This window comes from Ursus maritimus, unplaced genomic scaffold, assembly GCF_017311325.1.
Source record: "Ursus maritimus isolate PB19 unplaced genomic scaffold, ASM1731132v1 scaffold_10, whole genome shotgun sequence".
In the NCBI taxonomy this organism is placed as follows: domain Eukaryota; kingdom Metazoa; phylum Chordata; class Mammalia; order Carnivora; family Ursidae; genus Ursus; species Ursus maritimus.
The window spans coordinates 12,141,567-12,167,356 of record NW_024423344.1 but is presented as its reverse complement, the minus strand read 5'-3'; the positions used below and the strand labels follow the sequence as shown (position 1 = coordinate 12,167,356).

At 40.1% G+C, this 25,790-nt stretch overlaps 1 protein-coding gene across 1 annotated transcript in view; it reads right to left on the bottom strand.

Annotated features, from left to right (window-relative positions):
• Positions 1-25,790, bottom strand: part of FRY (FRY microtubule binding protein) — a 252,030-nt gene that overhangs the window by 166,635 nt on the left and 59,605 nt on the right. Inside the window, exons 3-4 of the mRNA XM_008692211.2 lie at positions 18,443-18,496; positions 1,635-1,774 (exon numbers count right to left, since the gene is read on the bottom strand). Of these exons, the coding sequence (XP_008690433.2) occupies positions 1,635-1,774; positions 18,443-18,496 (194 nt within the window). The remainder of the gene's footprint in view (positions 1-1,634; positions 1,775-18,442; positions 18,497-25,790) is intronic.

Here is a 25,790-nt window from a genome sequence, read left to right as displayed (position 1 = left end):
TTCAGACAGATTTAAGATTTTACCTTTGAAATCTGATACATCAAAAAATATTTGTAAGAAGAGACTGCTAATTAGTATGGGGTTTCTTTTTGGGGTGATGAAATGTTCTGGAATTAGTGGTGATGGCTGCACTACCTTGTGAATATACTAAAAACACAGAACTACACACTTGAAAAGAATGAATTTTGCCATGTGTAAATTATATCACAATAAAAATTTCCCTCTCTTCAACTAAAAAAATGATTTAATATGAAAAAGTTATTACTATCTCTCCCAAACAAGATGATAAATAAATGACTGAATCTTGCATAAACTCGAGCATATTATAAAATGAAATTAGAAGTTTGGATGAAATGTAATTCATTTCATGACACTGAGAAGTGGATATTTAAAAAAAAGCATTAGACATGTCAAGAAAAATGAGAGATAAATCACTCACAAGAAGTAGCTAATATCTGATTTTCTGAATGATTCATTTCAGTTTACTCTCTTTAAAAATGCATAATCAATTCATATGGAGAAGTCTGTTTTTAAAATAATTTTTAACAGGTAAATACAGCACACTTTCTTATATTTGCTTATATTTCAAACATATGAATTACATATATTTACATAAACATTTAGGGGATGCACATTCATTTGACAGTACAAGAATCTTAAATTTTATGGTTGCCAAAGTGTTTCTGCAGCAGCAAGTTCCACTTTTCAAATCCATAACAGAAGGGGAGCACTGAATAAATAAACAAAATTCTCAGCTGCAAGGGAAGTTCGAGATGGTGTAATCTGACTTCCCTGTTTTGCTCGAGAAAGTATAGAGAGATGGTGAGTTGCCCAAGTCACAGGGCTAATTCATGGCAGCTCCAGACCTACTGCCCGTGTCCCGTCCCGCCCTCCTCCCCACTCGGGCACCCTGGGCACTCAAGGTTACTAGCAAGGATGAGGCAGCATCACGCAGGGCCTGCAACAGCCCTTCTGCTTTAGGGGACACACTGGAGGAGACACAGCTCAGGAAAGAAGCAGACGAGAGGGTAACCTAGGGCTCTTTACACCTGCCCCACCAATGTCAGGATAAGGCTGAGTATGTCTTTTCAACCTGTGACAAGCGGCAGTGACTAGTACTCCCACTGCTAGACAGCCCCTCTCCCCCCACCCCCCACAGCACCTGCTAGCATGTGCAGGCAGGTTCAGATGATGCATAAATCCCATTTTGACTCATGTTTCTGGAAGGAAGGAAGGAAGGAAGGAAGGAAGGAAGGAAGGATGGAAGGAAAGAAGGAAGGAAGGAAGGAAGGAAGGAAGGAAGGAAGGAAGGAAAGAAGGAAGGAAGGAAGGAAGGAAGGAAGGAAGGAAGGAAAGAAGGAAGGAAGGAAGGAAGGAAGGAAGGAAGGAAGGAAGGAAGGAAGGAAGGAAGGAAGGAAGGAAGGAAGGAAGGAAGGAAGGAAAGAAGGAAAGAAGGAAGGAAGGAAGGAAGGAAAGAAGGAAAGAAGGAAAGAAGGAAAGAAGGAAGGAAGGAAGGAAGGAAGGAAGGAAGGAAGGAAGGAAGGAAGGAAGGAAGGAAAGAAGGAAGGAAGGAAGGAAGGAAGGAAGGAAGGGAGGGAGGGAGAACCTCATAATTCCTACACAAAAAAATATACCTTTTTGATTTATTGCTTGCTCTTGGTCTGTACTCATGTGATTCACCCTCAATGCCATTTTGCCTTTTGTACCAGTCAGAGAGCGTGCGCAGAACGGAAGGCAGGCAGTACTCAGAAAGAGAGCTCAGGGAGCTGATGACCTACAGAGAAAAACAGGGGATAAAAAAGCTTTGGCGGCCCTGCCAATTACTGAGAGACTTTTCATTTCACAAATAACTCCAAGCTATATGCACCACAGAATCTTCTTATTTATCACATCTTTCCTTTAATAATCTTTATTAGTATATTCCCAAGGGCCCAAATCTCTTAATGTTGACAGATGTTCTTTATATTATAATTTTGTGGTTCAAAAAAGTTAATTACTTTGACTTCCTTTCATTCCAGAAATCAGATGTTAATTGCACACAGGCTATTCATGGACCACAGAGAAATTATTTCCCACACTGTCCAAGAAGTATAGTGCCTTGTACTCCTTAAGTCTCAAAAATGCTTGTTGTATATATAAATAAATATATTAATTAACACAATTACATTAGTCACTTAAGTGAAATTAAAAAAAAAAAATCTAGCTCCCAAACAAATAACCTAAGTGGTAATACAATGTATGGGTTTCTGCCAATAATCATTCATCCACTCATCTGAGTTATGCCTCAAATTAGACTCAAGACCTGAACCAGTACCAATAATTTCCTGTGTATCACCTTAAAGGCAAACTACTGCTCTTTTTTTTTTAAACAACAAACATATCTTTGATAGATGAGTTATTTTAATTTCCTTATCTGGAACGATTTGTGATCTTTTATTAATTATCATGAGAAAATTAACCCCAACTGATATCTCATACCACGTGCAAAAATTAATTTAAAAATCATACTATAAAAATTTAAAACTCTAAAGCTTCTGAAGAAAACACAGGAGAAAATCTTTGTGACTCTGGGCTAGCCGAGGATTTTCTAGGTAACACACCAGGAACAAACTCCATGACAATTTGATACTGAACGTCATCAAAATTAAAAGCTTCTGTTCTGGGGATAATTCAATCAATCAAGGATGGTTCGCTATTCACAAATCAATCAACGTGATACACCACATTAACCAAATGAAGGATACAAAGTCATACGATCATCTCAAGAGATGCAGAAAAAGCATTTGACAAAATTCAACATCATTTATGATAAAAATGTTCAATAAAATGGGTTTTGGGGGAACATACCCCAACATAAAAAAGGCCATACATGAAAAACCTACAGATCACATCATATTCAGTGGTGAAAAACGAGCTTTTCCTTTAAGATCAAGAACAAGACAAGGATGTCCATTGTTACCACTGTGTTACAACATAGTACTGTAAGTCCTAGACACAGCCAACAGCCAAGAGAAAGAAATAAAAGGCATCCAAATTGGCAGGGAAGAAGTAACGCTGTCACAAGTTAAAGACGGCATGATACTATATATATTCTAAAGACTCTACCAAAAAACTATTAGAAGCAATAAATGAGTTCAATAAAGTCACAGTATACAAAATTAATACACAGAAATCAGTTGCATTTCTCGACGCTAATAACAAAGTAGCAGAAAGAGAAATCATGAAAGCAATTCCATTTACAATTGTACCAAACAGAATAAAATACCTAGTAATAAATTTAACCAAGGAGGTAAAAGACCTGAATCAGATAACTATTAAGATATTGACAAAAGAAATTGAAGAAGACACAAAGGAAAGATATTTCATCTTCATGGATTAGAAGAATTAATATTGTTACAACGTCCATACTACCCAAAGCAATCTACAGATTCAATGCAATTCTTATCAAAATACCAACAGCATTTTTCACAGAAGTAGAATAAATAATACTAAAATTTGTATGGAACCTCAAAGGGCCCCGAATAGTCAACGCAATCTTGAAAAAGAAGAACAAAACTGGAGGCATCACAATCCCAGATTTGAAGATATACTACAAAGCTCTAGTAATCAAAACAGTTTGGTACTGGCACAAAAACAGACACATAGATCAATGGAACAGAATAGAGAGCTCAGAAATAAACCCATGCATATAGGGTCAATTAATCAATGACAAGGGAGGCAAGAATACAAAATGGAGAAAAGACAGTCTCCTCAATAAATGTCACTGGTGTTGGGAAAACTGGACAGCTACACACAAAAGAATGAAACCAGACCACTTTATTATACTTTTTCACACAAAAATAAACTCAAAGATGCCTAAATGTGAGACAGAAAACCATAAACCTCCTAGAAGAAAACACAGGCAATAATTTCTCTAACATCAGTCCTAGCAACATTTTTCTAGATAGTCTCCTCAGGCAAGGTAAACAAAAGCAAAAATAAACTAGTGGGACTAACCCAAAATAAAAAGCTTTTGCGTAGTGTAGGAAACCATCAACAAAATGAGAAGGCAACATACTGAATGTGAGAAGATATTTGCAAGTGACATATCTGATAAGAAGTTAATATCCAAAATATAGAAACAATACTTACACAACTCAACACCAAAAACTCCCCCAAGTAATCCAATTAAAAATGGACAGAGGACCTAAACAGATTTTTTTTTCCGCAGAAGACAAACAGATGGCAAAGAGACACATGAAAAGATGCTCAGTATCACTAATTATCAAGGAAATGCAAATCAAAACCACTGTGAGGTAATACCTTAAATGGGTCAGAATGACTACAATCAAAAAGACAAGAAATAACAAGAGTTGGTGAGGATGTTTCATGCACTGTTGGTAGGAATGTAAACTGATGCAGCCACCAAGACATGGAAGCAGCTCAAGTGTCCACCCACAGAAGATGTGGTACATATACATACAATGGAATATTACTCAGCCATAAAAAAGAACGAACTATGCCACTCGCAACAACATGGATGGACCTAGAGAGTATGATGCTGAGTAAAATAAGTCAGACTGAAAAAGACAAATATCCAATGATTTCACTTCTTTGTGGAAACTGAAAAACAGAACAAAACAAACAAAATGGAGAAGGAGACCCATAAATACAGAGAACAAATCGATGGTTGCCAGAGGGGCGGGGGATGAGCAAGATGGGTGAAAGGGGAGTGGGAGTCACAGACTTGCAGCTAGCCGATGAAGAGGTCACGGGGGTAAAAGGCACAGCATAGGGAATCTAGTCAATGAGACTGTAATAGTGCTGTGCCGTGACAGATGGGAGCCTCACCTGTGGTGAGCACAGCAGAATGTATACACTCATGGAATCACTATGCTGTACGCCAGAAACTAATGTAACGGTGTGTGCCAACAATACTTCAGTAAGAAAATTAAGAGCTTCTGCTTTTAGGAAGATACTGTCAAGAAAGCGATGAAAAGATAGGCTGTAGACCCGGAGAAAATACTGGCAAACACCCCTCTGATAAAGACTTATAAACAGAACATGAAAACCTATGATGAGAGAGGTTTTAGCTACCTCATTCACCAACACAAATTCACAGAATTTCTTACACGCAAATTATAACCCCCAGTGCCGATGAGACAGTGATTAAATAGGCATGCTCAAACACTACTGATAGATGAAAAAAAATTGGCATAACCTATCTGGAAGGAAATCTGGAAATGCAGATCAACAACCTAATAAAAAGCCATTCTCAATAAGCCCATTCTTGGGGATTTATCTCAAATACATAATTAGAGGTAAGAATGTTCAGGACAACATTACATATTATATAAAAAAGGGGAACAACCTAAATGTCCAGCTATGTGTAAACGCCTCAGTACAATGTGGAATGTGATGTAGATTACCTCTGAAACCATTAAAAATCACAGTTCAAAAATATTTATGACATGAAAACGTTCATAATATGTTAAATGGAAGAAGAACTAAAAAATCATCCAATCGGTAAGATTCCAACTCAGCAAAGACACGACATCAATATGCACATACGGAAAACGCAGCTAGGAGGAGATACACCGACATACCGAGCGTGCACATGGCAATCAGGAGTTCTCAGGACGGCTCGCTAGAGGGAGAGGCAGGTGGGAGTTCAAGAGACAGGAAGGTGGGATTTTGTAGAAAGGGTAGAAACAGGAGATAAGCGTTGAGAAAAAAGCTAAGCAAAGACTCAAAGGCAGGAAGCCTATGGTGATGAAGGTGCAAAATAATCATTCACAATAATTACAGTGATTAATTTAATAAAGGTTTTGAGTGAACTGAGAGAAGAACTATTTGGCTGCTGTAGGGACTGGTATACCAGAGTCAAGAAAAATACTGTTGAAAATTTTAAGCTGAAACTCAATCATAGCAGATACTTAATGCTAGTCCGAAGAATTTCAGTGTTCTTCTCTAGAAAATGGGAAGTCCTTCAAGATTTCTGAATAGGAAAATAAGCCCACTGACATGCTGAGGAGGTTTAATTCAGCAGTGATGTGTAGGCTGGACCAAAGGGGCTTGCCAACAGGGGCGGTTAGGAGCGCACGAACACACGCGCGCACACACTCACACACCACACCCACTCACACACCACACACACCACAGACACACACACCACACCCACACCCACTCACACCACACACACCACAGACACACACACCACACACTCACATACACGCACACACATACACACCCACTCACACTCACACACCACACACACCACAGGCACACACACCACACCCACTCACACTCACACACATACACACACACACTTGAACTGAACAAGGCTATTGCAACAGTTTCAGGCACACAGTAATCAGGGCTTGAGCCGGGAGGTGGCAGAAGAAATGGAAAACCTTAGTTAACTTAAAATGTTTCTGTCGTTAAGCAGGAGAGGCTTAACTTCTTTTTATAAAGGAAACTAGAGGAATGGGAGCTGAAGTGCTTTGTGTCAATGGGACTTTCCACTGTCAGCTTTAAAAGCAGCTCTAAGATTGAATGGAACAATTATGCGTTCTTCCCCAGATTCTCTTTTTTAAGAGCCTTATTTCTTGTTCTCCCTTATGGTTATGGTTATAAGTACATCCATAAAATTGTACGCTATCTTTATCTCTGGTTTAATATCAGTGCAGAAATAAATAGGCTATTGCATTCTGCCTGCCCTGTGAACATAATCACCAGTTTTTTAAAATTGAAAAATACCTAATTATTTTTAAATGGCCCTCCCCCCACACTGTAGTGTTCACGGCCACAACATATTTCCCCTTTGTTCCTGTGGATACAACAGCGGGAAATCTGGGGATGAAAGCAAATTATGGCATGTCATGGAGGTAATTTACTAATTCTCTCTAAAGTTACCCCAGCACAAGAAAGGGTGCTTCTACAATCACCACCATCTCATCTCATATTTTGAATTGGGAAATGAAAGGGGTTCCTCCCAGAGGGGGAAAATCAGAATTCAGAGTTCCTCACCACGGGTTAATTCTGCCTTAATTATTGCCTATGTAATAAAATCCCCAAACATCTATTATATTTCAGTAATTTAAAAATATTTGGGTAAATTTGGATGAGACTTAAGGAGACATGATGACTAAATATAATGTGGTATCCTAGACGGTATCCTGGAACAGAAAGGAGCTATTCAGAAAAAGAAATAAAATGCAAATACAGAATTTAGTTAATAAGGTACCCATGTCAGTTTCTCAGTTGTGACAAATATACATGGCAACGAAAGGTGTTAATAAAGGAAACGGTGTGGGGAACACGATAATGGCATTATCTGTACACCTTTTCTGTAACTATTCAAAAATAAGAAGATTCAGGGGCGCCTGGGGGGCACAGCGGTTAAGCGTCTGCCTTTGGCTCAGGGCGTGATCCCGGCGTTATGGGATCGAGCCCCACATCAGGCTCCTCTGCTGTGAGCCTGCTTCTTCCTCTCCCACTCCCCCTGCTTGTGTTCCCTCTCTCGCTGGCTGTCTCTATCTCTGTCGAATAAATAAATAAAATCTTAAAAAAAAAACAAACAAAAATAAGAAGATTCTTTAAAAAACACTTGTGTGGGATATTTCCATGCTTCTGTTATTTACTACAGACCCATAAAGGTGATATAAACCTATGTTTGCCTCCTCATTATCTCTGGGTAGAGCACACAATGTTTAGCTACTTACACTTACTTAGGTGTAACCCACATGCTCCCCAAAGAACTCAATAGCATTCTTTAAACCCCAGCCATAATAATTTTTCTACCCATTAAAAAGTCACCTCGAAGCCATTCTTGGTAGTCTCTCTACTAGACATACTTTCCATGGCAAACACAGTGAGACCATCTTAGAAGAGATGAAAGGTCAGGATGGGGTGGATGTTGTGTTTTTTCCATCTCTCTGTTACTGCCCTTTTGAGCCCAGGCTTTCAGGAAGGAAGGGTGGAATCTGCAAAGACCTGGCCCTCAAAGCTCAGGAAGGGAGGAAGGTCTAGCTGGCTTCTTGGTTACTCAACTCCTTCATTTACGGGAAACAGAGCCAATGGCGAGATGAATTCTAGCTCTGTGCTGCTGCTGACAGGGGCAGGCCCATTTACAAAGATGTGCTTGTTGCATTTAAATGATCATATTCTTCCATCATAGATGAGCTAGGTACTGAGATGAAGTGCACAGAATCGCAGAACTATTTCATACTGGTGTTTGCTTTTTGGGGGGCGAGAGGGGGGATACTGAATGTACTTTGCAAATGTTTCTTGATGTTTATTTTGGCATTTTATGTATAAATAGGCTGAAAGAGACTGTCCATTATGCTGTAGGTAAGATATTAATTTTTCATAAGCATTTTATTATCCTTGCTGAATGCAAAGAAGGAAACTTTACTTAAATATTTGAATAATTACTCAGTGGAGTTACTCCATAACTTACAGTAATAAGGCTGACTTGTCCTGAGTGGTGCAGTTCGTGAATAAATTTTAAACTAACTTCATTGATAGTTTAATTTCTCAAACTAGTTCAGATGGCCAAGTACCTGGGGGTCAGCGTACTGTCTATGTAATGCCACAAAGTGCTGATTTATTAAAGTAATTCAAATGCAATTTTTTTTTACTTGATCATATATCATACTAGTGCTAGATAATCTAGCATTCAATCAGTGGTGACAGATACCAAAGGCTAAAGAACAGTTTCTTACAAAAACTTAAAATTATATAAATCTATGTATTAAATATATTTTTTCCTGCAAATTAGGAAAAGATCTGTATTATTTGACTTGAATATCTTAGTCCATTTTAGGGAACGCACAGTTCCACTGGAGAATAATTTAAGAAACACAGAATAACACTAATATGAATCCAATGCCAGTTAATTTGGTTTTACTCTTGATTGTTTATATTTTTCATTGATACATTTTTTTAAAGATTTTATTTATTTATGTGACAGAGAGACAGCCAGCGAGAGAGGAACACAGCAGGGGAGTGGGAGAGGAAGAAGCAGGCTCCCAGCCGAGGAGCCTGATGTGGGACTTGATCCCGGAACGCCGGGATCACGCCCTGAGCCGAAGGCAGACGCTTAACGACTGCACTACTCAGGCGCCCCTCATTGATACATTTTAAATAGATTCTGACTGAATTGTAGCATGAGAATCAGTGGTGAAGGACTAGAATTTCATCTGCTTCCTTTCCAGAAAAATTATTGCTACCCAAGACGGTAAAAAATTATTTTTGTTCTATGATAGAGGTATGGATTTATTTTACCATGTGTTTCCTATTTATAGATGGCATTTTTAACAGACTAAGAAACTGAAGAGCTACAAAAGTATGTAAATATCCAACATCTAGAGGAAAACCCCAGTAGAAGTTACTTAGTATGTCTGAGCAAATTATCTGGAATTTATAGAGATGACACTAGTCAAGAATATGTCACACTGGATTGCAAATAAGCTGCAACTTAACTCATGTTCTCAGAACCCCCATGTGATGACTGATCCTTCACAAGCCCCATTTTCCTGATCTCATTAGTGTATTGGGAAGAGCAGATAGCCTTGAGTTCAAGGTACAGCTCTGCCCTTTATTGGTTGTGGAAGCTTGGGCGTGTCCTCTTCTCTGAGGCTCTGTGTTTCCAGCTATAAAACAGGACTGAAGAATACTTACCTCACTGGGTTTTTCTGAAGAGTAAATGAGATACCCTAAAGTGTGGGGCACATAACAGACCTTCAAAGATGTCTATTTCTATTTTCCTCTTCCATTTCTAAATGTTGAAACTGAAGCCCAGACATAAAAAATTTTTGACTTTGAGAGATCATAGGCTAAGTTAACGACAGAACAAATGATAGAAATTACTGATGGAATTTTACTTAACAGAGCTGATATTATTTAAAAAAAGAGAGAGAGAGAGAGAGAAAGAGAAAGACCCACCTGTCTCTTACCCAAGCACAAACTACCAGGGCCTCCATTAGAACCCTGGGAGCTTGGTTTGTGTTTCCACGTTTTTTCTGGCTTCAGCAGATGCAAACGTGGGGCCTTCCAAATGCTTTCTTGTTGAGGGGTCCGAACAATGCCTGTCCTACGTAAGTGCCATAAGAGAAATGGAGGGAGCACCGGGTTTGCTGCAGGCAACAGCTCACTCTGGGAAAGGACACTGGGATAGCTACTATCCCAGAACTAGAATCAATGGGTTGAATAAAACCCATTACTGTGAGCCCAACTTATGTACACACCAGCCTCTCAGGAACTGCAAGCCTCTGAAAACACCGAGCCCAAATGTAAGTGAAGAATGGACACAACCATTGGCAAAGGCACAGGGGTAAGCTCTAGTATTTCATTCAGCACAAGAGGGTTCCGTGAAACACACACGGGCCTCATTTGATTCTGCTCTCCCCTCCCTCACTAAAGGATCTGCCCTTCTTCTGGCCAAATTCTCAATCAGCCAAGCACTGGTGATGCTTCCTCTTCCTGCCTCACTTCTTCCTCTCCGACACCTGATTTCTGTTCTTGCCACCCACTCAATAACCTTCATATAAGACATCAGAAAGGGCAAACCTACTGGCCAAGCAACAGACCTTTGTAGTCAGTCCCCCTCAAGTCTCCTGAGTAAATGAGACTCTTTCTCAGGCTATCCTTGAACTGCTTCCCTCCTCAGGATTTGGTGATGCTTCCCATGCTACTTACCCTATACTCTCTCGTATCTTCCATATGATTACTTAGGCAGTGCCAAAGTATTCACCTGTGAAAATAGGGGTTTGGATTCTAATTCTGGTTGTTCTGGCACCAGCTCCTTCGGGGAGTAATCATACTTTACTACACAGAGAGGAAATAACTTCCACTTAGTATATGTGACTGTTTTAAGAAACAAAGTCGAGCAATACTTCAAATAGAAAATACGATTGTTTGTGTCACATAACTTATTGCATGTTTAGGTCATTATTAGATAGAAGCAAAAGTCTAAAACCAAGGGCGAACTTGGTGAGAAAGCACATGTAAGAAACGAAAGCAAGCAAGCAAGAAAGCACACGTAGCTGGAGGTATATGAAATGACAGCGACTCGGTGATTCCTTTATTCAACAGCCACGATTTTCATCCCTGTGTGTAAATGTAGCGAGGGTCTATCAGTAGCTCGTCCACCACGTGAGGGTTACACACTTCCTCAGGTGAGGCTTACTCTGGAGTACTGTTTCCCCCTGTTTAAAATGGGTTCACGTGATATCTCATTGCAACTGGTCCCATTTACCCCCATCAATGCTCATCACAGGTTAGCTACGGTTGCACCTGAGAATCCAAAATAGAAAGCTTTGGCCTTTATATTTAAAGAGGAGATCTGTACACTTTGATAATGGAGGAAAGTCACTTGAAGTTAAAAGGGGGAGCCCACCATGCACCCCATTCATAGGAAACCCCGCCCCCCGCCCCACAGACCACCGATAGGGAACTCACCAGCAGTACCATGACTGTGTTCTGTCTGGTACACTGCCTTCTCACTGACGTGTTGCCAGTCATAACCAGCCAGCATAACCTAGCTGCGAAAGTCAGTCTCTTAAACTATGTGATATTAATCTATCGACTATGAAAATGCATTCTATATGTCAATGAATAACATCGCAGTGAAAGGGTTTCTCAAAGCTAGTTTCCAGTGAGCAACTGCTGATCTCTCGTTCCTCCGTGAGGGTCTCCACCCGGCTGCCCTCATGGCCCAGCCCTGCCCTGGAAAGCTGCATCTTCTGAGGCTTCTCGCATTTTCTTGGCGGCCACCTTTTTTTCTGGGCACTCTTCTGCGGATCCCACTTCCTGATCCTAAACTATGTTTCCCTGGGGTATTCTTCACGCATTTGCTCTGGTCTCTAATCCTTCAGTGTCTGTTGAGCAACCCCATAAATGAATGAGCCCCAGTTATTTCTCCTGAGATATCCTACCCTCCCTGAAAATTAAATACGTGTAAAATGATTTATAACCTCTCCTCAAGCCCCGCATTTCTCTGTTGGAAGCACTTTTTATCCATCTGAGAGAGTCCGGACTTTGCGGTGTGGCTCCTTCGGCCCCGGAGCAATGGGCTCCGGTGTGCTTGCCCCGCCTCAGCCCCGGCCCCTCCACCGTACTCTGCTCTCCACAACTCAGCTTCTTTGTCCACGCAGCAACTTCTGCCTGGCATGATCCACCCATTTCATCTGGCTAACAGATAGCTTTAAAACGCGACTGGGCCCTGATTGCTTCCCGTGACACACCTGTCCACCTGCCGAGCGTCAGTACTGCTCCCTTGCCTGTGTTCCCACAGCACTTGAAATGGACCTCTGTTACAGCACCACACTGGGCTGTTATTTGTTGGGGTGTCTGTCTTCTTCCTGGGATTGAGAATTCCTTGAGGGCAGGAACTCTATCTGACTGCTTTTGTAACCCCAGAACCTTGCACAGGTCCCGTATGCTTGGCCACTCAGTATTTATTGAATTGAATAGAAATGGTTCCAAATCATGGTTAAAAACCACAGTACTTTTTGTTTCTCCTTCTCTCAACCAATATTGATTCTTCTTAAACAATTTTACATATAATTATTCTTTCTAGTTCCACTGTCTCCATTTCTGTTTGGGCACTTTCAGTCTCAAAACCAACACCCAAACTCCCCAAATGCCTCTACACTTCAAGGAGCTCTTCATTCATGAACCCTGCTACCTCGGGGTTAACATCAAGTTGTTACTTTGATCAAACTGGTCTTGGTATATATGAGACAAAGCCCTTCCCCCGCACACACTGCCGGTAAAGTCTCCCACAGTCTGATCCCTTCCTACCTGGTCTCTTCCCTAACCCTCCCAGCCAGTAGGAAGACTGTGTCTCAGTAGAAAACTATGCATTGCTCAGAGCTCACCTCTCTAGGGGTTATCTAATTTGAGTCTGCGGGAGCTCTGCACCTTTTAGTGCCTTTGAGCTATTTTAAAATTGTGCATATGATAGACTACTGATAGCAATGCCAAAGATTCTTGTCTACAGACAGAACAAACACTGCGCAGCTGAAGGTTCAATTGACCTCACTCTCCCACTGTTGGAAAATGCCAGTTTTGCCTCTGATTGTGCATTCATTGCAACGTTTCTGACTTATAAATGGGTCCCTGTTGGGGTTCTGTTCTAAACTGGTTGTAACTTCCTCATTAAACATGAGTTAAATAAAGTCTCTCACCTGTGTTCATTTTACATTTCTATGAGAGTCACAATATCGCCTCTTTTTGAATATTATCTTTTAACAATACACATCTTCTGTCTCAACTAACAGACCTGTTCATCAGCCCCCAAAGATAACTTGAAATGTCATTTCTCTGTTCAGGGCCTTTGCAGAATTTCCCATCCTCTTTACCATCAACACCCAGTAAAATCCTATTGGTTCTATTGTTTTAGGCACCTGATAAACTATGTCCTCTTCTAGAAAGATTTTTCTAGCCATCTGGCCCTGAAGTGTATGTCTTCGGTTCCCTGAAATCTCACAATGTTTACTGTCTGCACCATCCATGTGGCATTTCTGACACACGGGGGCCCCTGTCAGAGCTGTCTGTACACTGCCTTAAACTCTTTCAGATTGAAGCTTCTGGAATGCAGGGTCCTCATCCTTACATCTCTTTGTCCCATACAGAGCCTTGTGTGTATGTATATAAAATACATACTAGTATTTGTATGTAAATACAATATGTAAAGCAGTTACTAGCAGTATTTTTCTTCCACTAATACTGAACTTAAAAAAAACCAATCCTGCTTAGACAGCTTGTCATTTATGAAACAATAGGGCTTTTTCCCCCAGGTCTATATAAAGAAGGTACACACACACACACACACACACACACACACACACACACACACACCTTTTAATAAATGTTTGCTAAAACATAAAGAACTTCACCACTGGGATAATTTTTCACTCATTCTACTCGAAGCCATGACAGGGAATTTAGGCATTTAAAATAAATTAGTGGTCATATACATTTTCAAAATGTTGTTAGAAATCTCTTCCACCTTTAAAATTCTCATTACTGGTATGACTTTCCCACTAGCAGGGACTGAAACCATCGCTGGCTCCCTAGTACAGGGCAAAGTTTGCTCTCCTGGGGCTCACACCATACTTGGCCCTTCCACAGTGAGCTCACTAGCCTGAGGTTATAATTTGTCTGCTCATATTTCTTGTCTCACCCATTAGATTGGGGGCCCCCCAGTGCAGGTACCATGTTTCCTTCATTTTATTTCTACAAGCTGGCATAATGCTTGGCACACAGCTGCCACATAGGGGGTGCTGTATAAGAATGGGTCAAGTTCATATTCATGAAATTTGTAAAAAACAAAATTCTGGGAATAAGGGTATAAATTCCAAGCTCTGAAATATGTAAAGCAGTTACTAGTAGTATTTTTCTTCCACTAATACTAAACTTAAAAAAAAACAATCCTGCTTAGACATCTTGTCATTTATGAAACAATAGGGCTTTTTCCCCCAGGTCTATCCTATACAGGGTTAGACTGTAATTAGATTAATTAAAAGATATGAAGCCAATGGTTATTTATATATAAAGAACATATTTTAAAATTCAAACTGTAAAATCAACAAATTCTAGGAATATTTCACAGTGAAAAAAAGAGGTATACAGAACTGTAAACATTATTTATTGGGCATTTGGTAAAAACTCTACTATATGATATCTAGCAAAGATAGGTAATACCTAATATCTAGTCTACTCTTATTTATAAAATATCTGATTTATTTCTTTTTTTTAAGTAGGCTCCATGCCCCATGGGGAGACCAATGCAGGGCTTGAACTCATGACCCTGAGATCAAGACCTGAGCTGAGATCAAGAGTTGGACATTTAATGGACTGAATCACCCAGGTGCCCCAATAAAATACCTGATTTTTAGATGGACAAATGATTGCCCAAAATAAAATTTCCCAGTCTTTCCTACAGCTATCTGTGGTTATGTGATTAAGATCTCACCAACTGAATATGAGCACAAGCTGTTTTTTTATTTTTTCCCTATAATCCTTTTTCTATTTCTCCTTCCTGCTGCCTGGAATACAGACATAATGGCTGAGCTCTAGAAGCCAAACTGGACTAAGGAGATGAGCCAAACACAAGAAAACAAAAATAATATAAAGATACTAGACTGATTTTCTTGGTATTTCTTGAATGTGAGAGAGAAAGAAACTATCTTGTTCAAGTCACTGTTATTTTATGGGTCATTTGCAGCCAACCCTAATCTTAACTGATACAGGATCTGAGATCCCTTACCTGTTGAAAACTCGCCTCTGAATTCTCACCACTTTAGTTTTTAGATTTAGAAGCACGTTATAGAGTAAAAAGCACTGGCTTTATAGTCCAAACACGTGGATACCAGTCTGGCTCCTTCAGGCTTTAGTCGTATAGTGTTGGGCAAGTTCCCTGAGACTCATTCCCATGAAATGTAATACAGAGATGATGATGGTGATGATGATGATGGTGATGATGATGATGGCGGCTTCTTCTTGGGGTTGTTGGAAGCAGTGAGTGATGTCAGTTGAGATCATGCATGAGAAGGGGCTTCATAAATTATTAAGTTTACATGATTTTTTTTTTTTTTGGTTTCTATTTCTAGCAAGAGAAAAATGAATCATGGGCTTGTTAAGTGGAGGAATAAACAGGACCACCCGGGATCAGGCACTGAAAGTGCAGAAGCTCGGCGTTCTCTAGTCTATCATTCATGCGAGTGACATTTAAAAGGAGGAAACTGATAAAAATGTTCTCTAAACAGGGACCGGCTGCATACCGCTCAAAGGAGGTACTTAGCCTAGTGCCTGTCCTATGGTAAGTACTACATGAATACCCTTTCTACTGTTACCACTGCTCCCACGATCATAGCAACAGAGTCTAGACATGCAAGGTGGCCTCGCCAGCATGTTCTTTTCACATGGACGGACCTCTGTGTGAATCCAAATTACAATCCTACTGCTTGGTATTAGAACAAGGGGAATTATATAATCTAAATGTTTAATATCAAAAGACTAAGAGAGCTTGATACATCCATGGCATTGCCAATGGAACCTCGATTGTTATAATTTGCTGGCAAAACAGTAAACGGGCACAGGTGGACCAATTTCCGTCAAGTTTCCTTATGACTCGGGAGGCTTGCTAGCTCTTAAAAGTGATCTAGACTTGTAGGCTGCCTTCTCTCCTGGTTCATGTGTAAATTTATGACAATGAGGAGAGGATAATCTACTGTGTCTTATTTGAACGTTCTCAGTGGCCATCCTACTACTGATTCACTCATAAAGTGTCTTTAATACAGAGGGCTGCGTCACGGAGCAGGGCTGCTCGGGCATTAGCGTGTGCGTGGGTCACCTGGAGGTCCTGCTAAGCTGCAGAATCTGATTCGGTCAGATCTGGGGCAGGGCGGAGATTCTGCACTTCGACATTCTGTGCAACAAGGTTAAAAGTAGTATAGCTAATTAAAGTGGCAACGTCAGGATTTAAGCCCAGTCTGTCTAATTCCATAGGCTATCCCTCTGCCACAACGCTGAAAAGCAGAAACAGAGGGCTGACTTACAAGTGGGAAATTGTGTTTAAGCCAACTCATTTGGGATAACGATTCTCTGCCATGTTAAAATTTAGAAGTACTATTTTCCCAGAGAATAAAGAAAGATACACATTAAGCTCAAGAAAAATAAATTTTGTTTTTGAGGAAAGGACAGTGATCTCCTAGGACAGGAATATCTAGGATAGAAATAGGACAGAATACAGACAGAGAACATAAAATACAGTGAAAAATTATGGATAACGGATGATAAATATTTACATTCTTTTTTTTTTTAAAGATTTCATTTATTTGAGAGAGAGAGCACAAGAGAGAGCACAAGCAGGGGGAACAGCAGGCAGAAGGAGAGAGAAGCAGACTCCCCGCTGAGCAGGGAGCCCAATGTGGGCCTCAATCCCAGGACCCTGGGATCATGACCTGAGCTGAAGGCAGACACTTAACCAACTGAGCCACCCAAGCACCCCAAATATTTACATTCTTGAGGAAAAAAGAAAGAGCCACAACTTGCCCTATTTTCAAAATAATGACCCCAAATGTTTGCTCAGGGTCTCTGACCACCGTAGAACCCACCAGACAACAACTAAGGATGATATGACAAGAGAAGTTCCACAACACAGGGAGATGAAGCACATACTCCATTTTGCCAGCATTCCAGAAAACAGCCAGTTCTACCAGCACCAGAGAACAAACCCAGCACCACATCAGCCCTCGGACACTGACTGTGAGCATAAACCGTTTCCCTCAGCGAACAGCTTATACAACAGAAAATGCAGAATTCAATGTCTATAATCAGTCCTTACAGGTTTCTTTTTTTACTTAGAAAATATTTTATGTATTTATTTGAGAGAGAGAGAACATGATCGGGGTGGGGGAGGGGAGCGGAGGTAGGGGGAGAAGCAGACTCCCCACTGAGCAGGGAGCCTGACGCGGTTGGGCTCATACACCCATACGCCCCCAGTCCTTACAGTTTTGGACCGAACAAGTCTGGACTTCAGCAGCCAGAGAACTTTCCTTCTGATTCCACATGAAAGGCAATTTCAAAGGCCTGCTGAAAAGTGCACTCTGTGCATTCTCCATAGGACAAGAAACCCCCACCGTATCAGATCAGACTGGGGTGCATCCAACAGGTTTTTGTCTCTACCACTGGCTTCAAGTGAGGTTTTTGAAGGCGAACGTGCTGTCTTCTCCGCCGTTAACTGCATCAACTCAGGAAACACCACAAACACATCTCTCACTTCCTCTGATGCCCTGTCACCCATCATTCTTCAACACACGTGAAGCCTGTAGTTACTGAGCCGGAAGCTATCAGATCCTGGTTTCCTATGCTTACTACCTGCTGTTGAGAGTAGGACACCCTTTTTCTAGTCCTGATCTACTCTGAAAAGACTTTCCTCGTATTTATCCTGTCTTACATTGTTCTGTTCATGTATCACGTTCTCTATTAGAATCTAAGTTACTACACTATCTTACAATTACTGTTTAAGTGATTTCTCTCTCACAGCACTAAATTCTTGTCGATTTTGTATTCTGTAACGTTGTGTCAAGCAAATAGCAGGAATTCAAAAAAAGCTGGGTGACAATATAAAAAGATCTACTAAATTTTAGAATAGAAGTTCCTTTATCTTTTCTTAGTTTCTTTAATTCTGGTATACAAAGATTTAGGAAACAGTCAATTGAGGGCCTATTCGGATTATTCCAAAATATTCCCATTCTTTCCAGTTCAAATCAATAGACATCTCCTGAATGTCTGCTTTAAGCCATAGTTGTAAAAGCTGAGAGACACAGCTCCTGAGATCATATCCTAATCAATACACTAATAATGGGCATCCAGCCCTTATCTTTTGTGCATTTTGAAATAAATAAAACCCAGAATATAATATATACATATATAACTTATTATCACATACTTGGTCAAATTGGGGATCTTCGCCACGTTGTAGAGATTTTGTCAATGGCTTTTCCTAGAAAGAAAAAGAAAAATTATTAGATGCTCTTAAAAAGTATTTAAAAAGTGTTATTATTGTTATAATTTTTCTAATTTATTTCTCCCTTGACAGGATAGAGGTACCAGTTTTTAAATGAGAAACTCTCCCTAAGCTCTTCTGACCTTAATATACAGTTTTTGACTGTTACCACAATTCTTACTATTCATCTTAACATATACCTCCTTGACCAAAACCTTAAAAATCTGATGCTGTAAGTGGCCCAGAGTTCTCAATGAAAACTACATAATAAAAACTATGGAATTCATGTGAAAAATTTTACTGTCTATCCTGGGGCTTGACATACAATAAAAAGTTGGAAAAAAAACCAACTATGGCATTCATGTGAAAATTTTATTATCTATCCTGGGACTTCACATATAATAAAAAAGTTGAAAGTGATACACTATTCCAAGTCCCTAGATTTAGAAACAAAAGAAGGTGTAATTACTAGACTGCTGTTGAGAGACACCCTACCGGGAATACACCTACTACGTGTAACGTGTGGATTTGGGGCATGTTATTTGACTTATGCCACATCCAAATCCCTGCGGAAATAATCTGGATAGTGACAAAGGTCTCCAGCAATCACTTTCCCTAATCATTACACCTTTGGTTACATTAGGAAGCCGTAACTGACTTTCCAGCAGGGTATTTTAAGGACAACGGTTTATCCTTACCTCTCTCCCTTGTTTTCCTTTTCTTTTCTGTTTTTGGTATGGGAGTTAATACTGATCCAAAATTTGGCTCAAGATGAGAAATCACGAAAAAATTATATATGAAAAAAAGAAGTTTTACTTTAGCCAGTGCAGATGTCCTAAAAGACTCCATTTACATGTTGCCAATCACATAGACCCTCTCTCCCTACCTCACTTCTCCTCCCTCTGAAAAGTTAACACACATCTAAGTCAGATGGCAAACCCACCTCCACCCACCCCATAGACTCTTTGTTCCCGAAGAAACGCATGCACATGGTGGGCTCGGTCTGGGCATCTGCTGTGTGACCATGAGCCATCTAAACCAATTGTTCTGTCTCGTTTGCAAAATATACAGCTTCAAAATGTGTATTCATGTAAAATAAAGAGAAAACTGTGTTCTTAAGGGCTAACAGACATTTTCTCTTCAAAGTACGCTATCTAGAACACATTGGTGGGAGAGTGGATACAAAACTGTAAGCGAGAATACAGAAGAGCAATTAAAGAAGCATCAGATTCAGTTGAGGGTACAAAAAGACACATTTAGCCATTAAATTGTGAAGCATTTCCTGTATATGCGAAGGTTATAATGTCATCCAAAGTTCTTTGTAAAACCAGCTAAATTAAAAACATGAAAATTAAAGGTGTGAAAACAGGTGGTGCCAGGTCCCACAAACATCCTTGGAACACACCCAGCATAAGCATTTCCGCTCAATGTTATATTGATTCACCACTTAACAGTAACTGGGGCTCACGACGTGCCCAGTGCTACCTGTGGGGGGTGTGCTGAAGAACACACGGTTCCTGCCATTAAGGAGAACAGTCTGCAATGGAAAAGTAGTCGATGACCTCTTATGACTGTTTTCTATACTCACTCGTTATTCAAATCTCAGCCCAACTGTCACTTGCTCAGAGAAGTCTTCTCTGAACACCAGGACTACCCCCCACTCCCACCCCCTTCCACGCCTGCAGAGCTCTGTATACTTTTCCTTTCATAGCACTTGTTACGCGATTACACATGCACGAGGGATGAGCTAAGTGCCGTCCCTTCTAGACTACAAGCTCCCGAAATGCAGGATGCTCTGGTTCACTGACACTTAAAAAGTGACAGAGCACAGCCTTGCCTGGTGATGGCTAAACATGTGCCAAATTAATCAAAGCTCCAGGCCAACGACATCCAATTTCTTCAAATAGGAGATCCCCTGATTTGCATGTGTGTTTTGGTAAGTTAGAAACAACTTTTAGGGGCGCCTGGGTGGCTCAGGCGTTAAGTGCCTGCCTTCAGCTCAGGGTGTGATCCCCGAGTCCTGGGATCGAGCCCCACATCAGGCTCCTCCGCTGGGAGCCTGCTTCTTCCTCTCCCACTTCCCCTGCTTGTGTTCCCTCTCTTGCTGGCTGTATCTTTCTCTGCCAAATAAATAAATAAATAAATAAATAATCTTAAAAAAAAAAAACAAACAAACAATTTTTAGTAGACTTTTTTTTTATTGTGGCAAAATAGACATGATGTAAGATCTGCCACTGCAACCACTTATAAGCATACAATTCAATGGTATTAAGGACATTCACAATGTTGTGTGACCCTCAGCACTATGTATTTTATAAAGACCCCTTTAATGTCAAAAATTTTCCGGGAACTCCCAACTGCAAAACACACACACCTCCAGACATACAAGAGAGTAATTCTATTTTAGTATCTGTTCTTTAGTTTACATAATCACAGAGAGCCAATACTGTGCCTTCACTGATACTTCTAAAAGGTTTTGTAATATAAGAGCAACTGTACTTATTTTATTTACATTAGAGAAAAAGGAATACATCTGTATGGGAGACTGTAATTTACTCAGCCAAAAGATAATGCTTAGCGCACCTGTGGATCTGTGGACTTTTGCGATAACTCAGGAGTTCATATCTTGGGAACCTTCTCTCACTACTATCTGAAAGACAAGATCCTGCTGCAGTGGAGGAAGGTGACTGTGAACCTCCCACACCCTGAAACTTCCCATGCTTAAGAGAACTTTTTTCCCTACTATTAATTGGGTGGGAAGGCTAGTGAGGATGATATTGTAAACTTACACATATTTGCATACATATGATATAGTAAGTTGTTGCAATACACAAAAATCATGTAGGTCCATTAGCAAGAACTTGGGTTCAGTGCCTCAACAAAATAAGGAAAATAATGTAAAGGTATGTTAACTATTTTTACACAAATATGTGGTCCTCATTAATTTCTCTGAAGACTTGGTTTAAATGTTCCTCCCAAGATTAAGCCCTTTCTCAATTCTCCCTCCTAGAGCCACCTGTTAGTTGTCACATGGGACTCTGTTTGCATCTATTCTTGTTAGCATTTCCACTGTGTTGCAACTTGTCTCTCTCCCCACATGCCTAGGACACAGTTGGGACTTATTGCCAGGGTTTGTTAAATGTCTGGATATATGTCTATGCATTTGGAAAGATAGCACTGGGCACAGAGAATCAAGCTCACATTTCACCATTCCCAAGTAATTTCTTTGCATCGACACAGATTTTATCAGTGTCAGGAGGCTTAAAAGTACATCCAGGAAGAGAGTATCATGCTGGCTAGATAAAAAGTAAAGAGAAAAAGAGAAAGTTAGGGAAGGAGGTAGGAAAGGGAAGAGAAGAGAGGAGAGGAGGGAGGCAAACATGCTCCAGCTCAGAAGAGAGCCATCTGAGTACAAAGCAAACACCAGGAAGACTCAAGCAGAACTGCAGAGGCATGATTCTGCTTGAGGTTCTCCTGCAGAAGACCAGCTGCATGGAACCCAAAGTCTAAGAATCCAAGGTCTGCATATTCAAGATATACTAGTTAGCAAAGAGCATTAAATAAATAGTAAAGTGAAATTGACACAGAATAAACAACGGGTAAAGAACAAGTAGAAATAGACTATGACAAAGGAGGCTCAAAATAATGGTCTTGTTCATCCAATTAGAACAGTGTGCTTTTAAATTTTTAAAAAATTTGTCTTTTATTTTAGTAGCAGTTTTACTTATTTTCTGAAAATTCATTAATTGAATTGAATGATATGTTTCTTTTTTAAAAACTCATTGTGGAAAAAACTTAATTTTGGGGTGATAGATCCTTGAAAATTCCTAGCAGTCTAAAGCTGGGAGGCCATAGCCTTGCCCAGAAGCTCCAGCTCACTGGGGAAACTGAACAAAGAGCTGAGAAAATCAGAAACATCAGGAGACTTGGCATTGAACACAGAAAAGAGCTAACTAGATAGTAAGACCCTTCTCGTGAGAGCAAACACTGTGAAATAGTCTTGACCAAAACAAACAAACAAAAAAACCCCACCAAACCTGAGTCTGACCAAGCCTCAGAGGCAATGTCCAGTTTTTAGGAAATACAGCAGTTACAGGAATATGTTACACTATGCCAAAGGGAAACAATCAACAAAATTCAGACTGAAAGAAACTCTGAAGGAAAGAAAAGTGTTTTTTTTTTTTTTCAATAAATAAGTTGTGTGTGTTGGGGTGGGGGGGTAATGAGCAATAGCGGCAGGTGGTTGGGGCAGGGAATCCTGTTGATTTTTTTAAAAAGATGACTGCAATGTGTGGATCTTAGCTGGATCTTAATTTCAAAAATCTGTTTAAAAAAGTATGACATTCCATTCCATTGATCTATGCGTCTGTTTTTGTGCCAATTACCATGCTCTCTTGGTGATCACATCTTTGTAATATAGTTTGAAGTCAGGCAACGTGATGCCCCCAGCTTTGTTTTTCTTTTTCAACATTCCCTTGGCGATTCCGGGTCTTTTCTGGTTCCATACAAATTTGAGTCTCCAGAAATGGACCCTCAACTCTGTGGTCAACTAATCTTTGACAAATCAGGAAGAAATATCCAATGGAATAAAGGCAGTCTCTTCAATAAATGGTGCTGGGAAAACTGGACAGCTACATACAGAAGAATGAAACTGGACCATTCTCTTATACCATGCACAGAGGTAAACTCAAAATGGATGAAAGACCTCAATGTAAGACAGGAATCCATCAGAATCCTAGATGAGAACATAGGCAGTAACCTCTTTGATATCGGCCCCAGCAACTTCTTTCAAGACACGTCTCCAAAGGCAAGGGAAACAAAAGCAAAAATGAACTTTTGGGACTTCATCAAGATAAAAAGTTTCTGCACAGCCAAGGAAAAAGTCAACAAAACTAAGAGGCAACCCACAGAATGGGAGAAGATATTTGCAAATGGTATTACAGATAAAGGGCTGGTATTCAAGATCTATAAAGAACTTCTCAAACTCAACAACCAAAAAACAAATAATCGAATAAAAAAATGGGCAGAAGACATGAACAGACACTTCTCCAAAGAAGACATACGAATAGCTAACAGACAAATGAAAAAATGTTCAACATCATTAGCCATCAGGGAAATTCAAATCAAAACCACACTGAGATACCACCTGACACCAGTTAGAATGGCAAAAATTGACAAGGCAGGAAACAACAAATGTTGGAAAGGTTGTGGAGAAAGGGGATCCCTCTTACACTGTGGTAGGAATGCAAGTTGGTACAGCCACTTCAGAAAACAGTACGGAGGTTCTTCAAAAGGTTAAAAATAGAACTACCCTACAATCCACCAATTGCACTACTGGGTATTTACCCTAAAGATAAGGATGTAGTGAAAAGAAGGGGTACCTGCACCCCAATGTTCATAGCAGCAATGTCCACAATAGCCAAACTGTGGAAGGAACCGAGATGCCCTTCAACAGATGAATGGATAAAGAAAATGTGGTCCATATATACAATGGAATATTATTCAGCCAACAGAAAGGATGAATACCCAATATTTGCACCTACATGGATGGAACAGGAGGGGATTATGCTAGGTGAAATAAGTCAAGCAGAGAAAGACAATTATCATCTGGTTTCACTCATATGTGGAACATAAGGAATAGCACGGAGGACATCAGGATAAGGAAGGGAAGAATGAATGGGAAGAAATCAGAAAGGGAGACAAACCATGAGAGATTCTGGACTCTGGGAAACAAACTGAGGGTTTCAGAGGGGAGGAGGTGGGGGGATGGGGTAACGAGGTGATGGGTATCAAGGAGGGCGCATATTGCAATGAACACTGTGTGTTACACACAGCTAATGAATCACTGAACAGTACATCAAAAACTAACGATGTACTGTATGCTGGCTAACTGAACATAGTAAAAAAAAGAAAAAAAAGTATGACATTCATGAGACTCGGCAATTTGAACAGTTTTTGCCTATTTGATGATGTTATGGGATGGCTGCTAATTTTTTAGGTGTGGTAATGATACTGCAGTTTTGTTTAAAAGAAAGTGTCTTCTGGAAAGACGTGCTGAAATATTCAGAGATGAAATAATACAGTTTCTAGTATTTGTTTCAAATACTATTCTGGGGAGATGCAGGCAACATGTAACAAATTGGCGGTGAGTTGATCATTGTTGAAGTTGGGTTCATTTTACTGTCTTTGTACATTAGGAATGTTTGAAATTCTCCATAAGAAAAATAAACAAACGCAAAACAAGAGAACGTGATGTATCACTTCTGTCAGCATTTACATTTTTTTTTTTTACAATATCTCACTTTTCAAGATAGTATAAGCTACTTCTTAAAACTTATTTTAATAGCACTTATGCAACAATTTATCTTTTCCTAATGGGGTTGCAGAAAGTACCCTCTCGCCACTGTTTTCCATTTACAGATAGGATTCTGGGAGCAGACATCCTGCCTTGCTGCGGGAGAAGCCAACACAGAACTCTGTGCACTGCGGGCTTTTCTTTGAATGTGCTCCCCCGCCCCCCGCCAGAATCCAAGAACACTGCAGTCCTCACCCATCCAAGAGGCATTTTCTCCTGTTGTGAAGAATCTTGAAAGGGTTTCAAGTATTTCCATAAGAAATGAGAAAGGTCCCTCTTTGTGCTTCTCACACCTTGGGAAGTTCCCACCTCCCCTTCCCTCCCCTAAGAAAACACAAACTCCGAAAGTTCTTCTGTGTCTTGTATCTACCTGAAAGGGCAGAGGAAGGCCATTGACTTCTCCCTCAATTTCCAAACAATTTCAGTGTCTGCTAGCTACATTCTCCCTTCTAGTCTTTTCACACTCAGCTTTTCTAGAATCTAGAGGAGAAAAGACGGCCATACGCAACAGGACATGGGCTGTTAGACAAGTCTAGGAAAGGCTCATGTATCAAAAGGTGTTCTATTCGTGGGATACAACAGGCTTATTTAAGAAATCATTTTCTACATCTGAATGTTTAGTGGCCTAAAAAAGTCCCAAATGTGTCCCATACAGTAGGACTTCACTAATCTAAAAAGATCCAAACTATTGCTGTCAGAGATATTTCAGGAAACATGTAAGCCAGCAATGTCACTAGAGTTAATACGAGATTATTTAATTTGTTAAATATGTCACCAACCTTAAGATGCTCTTTTAATCTCTTTTAATGATTTTAGCAGTTGGACATAGTGGTTCAGTGCATGGGCTCTGGAGTCAGAGACTCGAGTTTGAATTCTAGGTCCCCTTATTTACAAACATATGAATTTTACTTAACCTCTGTAACCTTTGGTTAACTT